Source organism: Tauraco erythrolophus, chromosome 13, assembly GCF_009769465.1.
Source record: "Tauraco erythrolophus isolate bTauEry1 chromosome 13, bTauEry1.pri, whole genome shotgun sequence".
NCBI classification, from domain to species: Eukaryota; Metazoa; Chordata; class Aves; order Musophagiformes; family Musophagidae; genus Tauraco; species Tauraco erythrolophus.
This window is the reverse complement of record NC_141477.1, coordinates 8,121,652-8,128,168: the sequence shown is the minus strand read 5'-3', so window position 1 is coordinate 8,128,168 and position 6,517 is coordinate 8,121,652. Positions and strand designations below refer to the sequence as shown.

The following is a 6,517-nucleotide window of genomic DNA, read 5'->3' as shown; positions in this document are numbered from 1 at the left end:
ATCCCCACCACTGTGTTTAGGTGGACCAGAGGCTGAAGCTGGGGAAAGGATGCAAGAAGGGCAAAGCAATAGAAATCCTAAGATGAAGACTGAGGAGCTCTTGAGTTTGAACATATGTTAGTAGTTGATGACAGGGGATTAGGGCTAGCTGAGCGAGGGACCATGAAGGGGGAAGAACTGAACAGAGAATATGGAGGAGGTAGAGGTAACAAGTAAAACTAATCATAGAAACAAATGACAGACATGGACAAGAAGTTTGTAGATGAAGGCTTAAGCAAAGAGGAATAGATTATGGCTGAATAACCTTAATCCTCGTATCTCTTAATGTTTGAACACTTTGCTTTGCAGCCTGAACAGTGTTTTCATGTGTAAGAAATACTGAGACCATTTGGAGGCAGCCTCTGCAGGTACTTCAGGATACCCTCTGAGACACAGATGAGTGCAATGTTTTTTAGGAAGCTTAGGGTTTGCGATTAGAAAAGAAATCAGATAAATGTTTTGGAATAGGTTAAGCAATGCTGCGTATTGCAGGATTAGTTGGATGGAAACACAAATCTAACGATTCCTTAGGTTTTGGCTATTGGCCAAAAGTTTCTCCGGTCTCTGAAAAATAACAGACTTCTTTTTGCTACCAAGGTAAATCAGTTATGGTCTGCGGCGTGAGGAGCTGACAATGAGGCTGGAAAATTGCACAGAAACAGCATAGCCTGAGCATTTGCTAAATATGATTTTGATTAGAGCAGAACGTGTGAGCTCTGGTTATAGAACTAGCTCCCCTGTGGCCAGAAACTGCACAAATACATAAAAACGATGCTTCTCCAGGGCAAGCAGTGACGTTCCTTGTCCTATTCTTACCATATCTGGCAGCAGAGGTTTTTAAGGAGAACAAAAAGGAGTTTTATAGCCTTCTGTTGACTTCCTGCAAACTATTTTAGAGTAATTCTTGCCTTAAATTCATAACTTCTAGTTGAGCTACAGTGTGTGTTTTAGCAGTCTTGCTACCAAAGTTTTAAGCAACTGGCAGACCCACCATGTTTCTAGGTAAGTAGTTTCGAACAAAAAAAGGTTTTGTTTGTTTATTTTTAATTGAATTTGCCATAATTTGAATTTCCAATAATTTAATCTGAGTGTCTTTTTCTAACAGGAGGAGCAATTAATTACTCTCAGAAGTCTTTTCCTTGTGGAGGTCTGTGCTGACAGTAATCAAGGTACTTCAAACTTTACCTTGTCTAAAGTTATTATTATTTTAAGCTCCAATTAGTAGTTTTTCTTCTTTAATTTTTTTTCACTCTGTCAGTATGTTTTTTGAACAATGCAAAACCCGGAATCGGACGTAGCAGTCTGATAAGTTCACCCTGAACTTCATCCAGGTCTAATGCCACCTCTGAATTACTTGTCTAAGTGCTTCGACTCTTTCGGCACAGTTCCATGCTCAGGGCATATTTGCACAGTACTGGGTGCTAAGTCCAGGGTTATAAAGATGGATGAAGGCAGGGTGAGAAATGCCAGCTGGTGGATAGATGTGCCCCTTTTATTCCTCAATAGAGCCAATGCTATGGCATTGACAGGTAACTCATATAAGGTTTGTTTTCATCAGGCCCTCTGCATCTCTGAGCCATTCACTGCTTTCAAGATGCAGTATCCCTTACTAAGGTTGCATATGATATCAAACTTATGGCTCACCAGCAAAAGATATTGCATTGAATGAGTCAAAGGCTAATTCAAATCAATTTGTCTGATTGGGAAAAGTGCGCTACCATTGCAATTGTGAAATTTAGCAATGTATTTATTGAAAGGTTTCTCCTTTTGTTTTATACTTAGAGCATTTCATATTAGAAGTATATAATAAGAAAATCAGTAAAGAAAAGGCACATGGAAGGAGAAACCCAGATAAAGAATCTAATTAGTAACAGTTCTTCTGGCCCTACCGGTTTCAGGAGGAAGATGGGCTCACCACTGTGCGCATAAAGTCGAATAGTATTTCTTTGACTGGTCTGTTGTTTCTTTTTGGCAGGGTCTGTTGGTTATTGAAAATGGAAGAAACAAGGAAGCTCTCTCCAAAACCGTGTAAAGAACCTGTGAAAACAGAATGGGGGTCTCAGAGTGTTGTGTTTACATATTTCCAAGGGGATATTAACAGCGTGGTGGATGAACATTTTTCTAGAGCTCTAAGCAATGCCAGGAACCCACAAGACCTGAGCACAAAGCACAAGGGCGAGACTGTTGTCCTGAAGAACGGTGAGCCACTTTCCATGCGTAAACACTGAGTTAGACACGGGGGACTAGCTTTCACTGAGGAGTTTAAGATGCAGTGTGCTTAGATTTGGAATTGTGCATAAACAGAAAGCAAGAAAAGTATGCTTGCAAAGCCCTGGATTATGTAGCTGGGTCTTCCTGGGTAAATCCCTTGCTTGCTGGGGTGCTTCCCAAGCTCTCTGTGGGCCTGCTGGCAGGACTGGGTCCTTGTTTTCCAGACAAGATTACCCATCACTGTCAGATGCATTAAGCACATTATGACTTAATTTGCCATCTTTGCAAAAAATGTATTTGTCTAAGGTTGCAATTGTTAAGAATCTGCCTATGCTAGTGGCCTGTAAGAAAGCACGTGTAATATTGATTTGAAAGTATGGGTAGTGGTTGTTTAGTCTGCTTTTAGTATGAATTTGTGGTCCATCTTTAAGATAAGCAGCACTAAAGTCAATATGTATTTCTGTAAAAATGACTATGCAGTCTGGTAGCATTTCCTTAGAAGTCCATTGGAATTTGCCTTGGAAAAGAGTAAGAATTGATGAGACTTCAGATGCTTTCTTTCTCTTTTTAAGTAGATAGCATGTCTCCCCATCAGTGGAATTTCTCTTCACATTGCTCCAAACCATATCCGTCATCTTCTGCAACAAGCATGTCAAATTCTGGTCTGAATTTTTCTGCTGCTGGTATGGCAGGCCAATACCAGCCATCAGCTCTGCGGAGTCATCCAACTCAACCTGCAGATTTATGGCCCTTCCCTTCGATTGGGACTCCCAGTCTTACCAGTTCGGTATATCATCACGCCTTGCCTGACCTGCACGCGGGCGATGAACCGATCTCTGACAGGAAATACGGTTCTCTTCTTGGTCTTCTGCAACAGGAAAGGTGCCTAACATCCATGCAAGAATGTACCATGAAGCAACTCTCAAGTTCTGCTTGTATGACTGGACCTGCCGGGTTACAAAATATAAGTCAGAGTTCAGCTCCTGGGGGAGGTAAGAAAATACTATCACTTTATTCTTTGATGGCGTCTTATGTAAAGAGACAGAATGATACAATCTGTTCCTAAGGAGCTCAAATCGGGGCCATCTTCAGCCCAGCTCATAGAAATTTTTTTGAATACTTAACCCATGCTGTGTAGTGTGGTGCTTGGGACTGATTAGCTATAATAGTATGGCTTAATCAAAATATACATTGTGCATTTGCACAATATTTTACCTTCTGCCTGACATCAGGAGGATGTTTTAAATGAATATAAACATCATCCACAGTGCTATCAGGATCTCTAGCTTTATAGGTAGCAGGTAGGGTGGCACTGTGTGTGCTTGGATGCTCCCATATTATGGCCAGAAAGAGGTGGCCAGATAAGAGCCCTGAGCAGCCCATCTTACTGTGCAGGGCATTAGTGATATTCTGAATACAGGATGAGAAACTGCAGCTTGTATCAGAACGGCCAGGGATTTCTGTGCTTCCCCAGTCTCTGTAGCTGGAAGGACTGGGGTAACGGGGCTGGTGGGCCAGCCTTGCCCTGTCTCCCAACTACCTGCTGCCTGCCATGAAGCATGCTGCCCTGTGCGTCAAAGGCTGCAATTGTTCTCTGCAGCGGATTTCCCAGAGCTAATGCGGTTCACACGGGAGCAATGATTGTTGCTTATTTATTACTAACAGTAGTTAGTAGGAGTCCCAGTCCTATGTACTGCTGGCACACAGAAGAAAGATAGCTGGTGACTGAAGTCCTTTCCTGGGAGCTTACGTCCCCACAGCATCTAGGACCGCTGGATAAAATTGCTCCCTTGTGAGTAATTTCTGTCTTTGAGAAGCTCTCTTGGATGGAACTAGATGATCTTTGAGGTCCCTTCCAACCCTAACCATTCTATGATTCTATGAGGCTTCATGGCCAGAGCCCTGGTGCCCTGTCAGGCTACGCTGGCGTTGCTGTTCCTGGGCGTTACCCAGATAATCAGCTTGGCACTGGTGTCCAAGAAAAAAAGGTTGTGAAATTGTTTAGGGAGTCTACTGGGAAAAATACAGCACCTCCTACCTGGTGCTTCTAGATAAAAGGGACCAGGTATGCGAAGAAGCAATCCTGAGTCTTAGGTTTTGAAAAATAACCAGCTGTGAACTACCAATCGGTCACCCAGTTTCTAATCTGCATCAGCAGGAATTTGGCAGAACATGGGCTAAAACTGCTGGTTGTATCTGCAGACAGTCCTATCCGCAGTTCCTCTTTTGAGGCTACATTGAAGCTATGTTGTTATGAGGACCCCAACTGTCGGTGTTTTACTAACCTACTCCTGGTAGGATGTCTAATGCCTATCAGTGTCTGTGCATGGAAAAGGGAGAGAGTGGAGGTCTTCAGCTGGAATACAAACCTTCTGCTCATGGTACATAGATTTAGCTGAGACTGTGTGCCTGTGTTGCCCAGGCACGCACCCTGGACTTTCTACAGATAGTAAATGACAGCCTCATTACTTTACAGACACTGTCTGGACGTCTAGGATTTAATTTAAGAACAAGGTTAGGTGCCCTCTTCCCCCAAGGGGGCAATGTGAGCCCATCGAGGCCGAAGGAACTGACTCCTCCAAAAAAGGAGATGTTTCATGAAACTAGCCCTGGGATGGAGAAAGGGAAGCAGTGCTAACAACAGCAGACTTCTGTTCAAAATTTCGGAAAGAAAATGAGTGGGGAAAAACTTGAAAAGGAAACTTAACAGCTCAATGATCCCCAACATCACCAAAAAGTGTCTTTTTTCAGGATGTTTACAGAGCTTCCCTGGATATCTGGGGAGTCTCATAACAGCACGTGTGTAACGCTGTGCCTGTGCTTATCAAGCAACCCAAAAGGAACAGATAAGAAATGACTGGCCCGTGTTCACAGAGAGTCTTTGGCAAGTCCCTACGATGTGTGCATCCAGGCTGGCTGTGGGAGTCCCTGTTTCTTGGCTCTATCTGTTAAATATACTTCTCCTTGCGCTGTGTCGTGTTTAAGAACAGCTGATATTTGTATTTATGGAAGCGTAAGTTGCTGTGCCAGACAGCACAGAGCTCCCCAGCACCTGTGCTATAGGCTGGGCTGCAAAAGCACAAGGTTTCTTCAGCAGCTAGTGCCTACTTTTAGCTCTGTGTTGAATCTCTGCTCTTGCTCGTCTCCAGTATTTTTATTTTTTTTTTTAAGAGAGGAAAACAAGCTCTTACCAAGGCTCAGAAAATGCCAGTGTAAGCCATGCCACTGCAGGTGAGTAATGAAACCAGCAGGTTTGGAACAAAATAATACTCACCTATGAAGGACAGCTGCCTTTCTTATGCACGCAGAATTAAAGATGATTCCTTGCTTGCTTCCAGACCATATTTCAAAAGCTTGCTTTTCCTGCTGATACACACACCATCTCCCATAACTACATGAACAGAGAAGAGGGAAAGCATTCTGTTAAAATGAAATATATGATTTCCTAACTCCATTTGCCTTACTTTTTGTGGTTGTACCATCAACCTGCCCCTTCACAATGCCTATTTAGCACTGGCTGTCCAAGTTTCGGATCCCAGAAAGACAGGACACCCTTTTGTATCTTAAGCACCCAGCTTCAGGCTGAGGTTCTTGTTGCACCCATGTGCTAGCAATGCTGCAGTTTTCACCAACAAACTCACCACACTGCTAGGAGAGTTGTTCTAAGAAATTATTGCTAAAGTATTCAGGCTTCCATGTTTTTATTAGTCCCTTGAGACTGTCATACCCTGATGTTGGTTCTTTGATGTGCAATATTTTGGGGATACTTTGGATGGGTCATTCTGGTTATTCTGGTAAGGGCCCTCTTGCATCAGACCCAAACTTGCAATTTTGTTTGCACAACATCTGAAGACATTACATGGAACACGCTGTTTGACCGTCCTGATACTGCTGTGTCTTTCAGGTATTCAGATTCATGACAGAAGACGAGATTTGTACTTTTAGCAACTGGATGTTTCTACTTTATTCTGAAAAAAAAAGTTCTTGCTATGAACTTTTATTATTTGCAACTGTGAATCAAGAGGAAATGAACTGCAACCATTCTGTGCTTTTTCTCTCAGTTGGAAGAATACATGTACTATTTGCTATTTGGGGAATGAAAAATAATAATTTTCTGTTCAGTAAATAATTTCTAATAGCTGTGATATTAAACCTGACAGTATGTTTGTTGTGAAGAAACATCGTCTACTTAAGGCTTTTCCTGTAGCCCTCTTGAAAGGACTCTTGGCACTTTTTAATCTTTCTGTGTTTATTCGTTTACCATCTT

At 42.5% G+C, this 6,517-nt stretch overlaps 1 protein-coding gene across 1 annotated transcript; it reads left to right on the top strand.

Annotated features, from left to right (window-relative positions):
- Positions 1 to 1,184: 1,184 nt before the first annotated feature.
- On the top strand, positions 1,185 to 6,195 carry VGLL1 (vestigial like family member 1). Its single transcript, XM_086619844.1, has 5 exons — positions 1,185 to 1,208; positions 2,015 to 2,238; positions 2,826 to 3,242; positions 5,422 to 5,481; positions 6,155 to 6,195. Exons 2-5 carry the CDS (start codon positions 2,034 to 2,036, stop codon positions 6,193 to 6,195), a joined length of 723 nt encoding a protein of 240 aa, XP_086475970.1. The 5' UTR covers positions 1,185 to 1,208; positions 2,015 to 2,033.
- Positions 6,196 to 6,517: the final 322 nt, after the last annotated feature.

What these genes read in the sequence shown, in the direction of transcription:
- VGLL1 (XM_086619844.1), top strand. Translation starts at nt 2,034, where the DNA reads ATGGAAGAAACAAGGAAGCTCTCTCCAAAACCGTGTAAAGAACCTGTG. An exon ending in GACTGTTGTCCTGAAGAACG is followed by an intron (nt 2,239 to 2,825) that starts GTGAGCCACTTT and finishes CTTTTTAAGTAG; the next exon opens with ATAGCATGTCTCCCCATCAG. An exon ending in GAGTTCAGCTCCTGGGGGAG is followed by an intron (nt 3,243 to 5,421) that starts GTAAGAAAATAC and finishes TTTTTTTTTAAG; the next exon opens with AGAGGAAAACAAGCTCTTAC.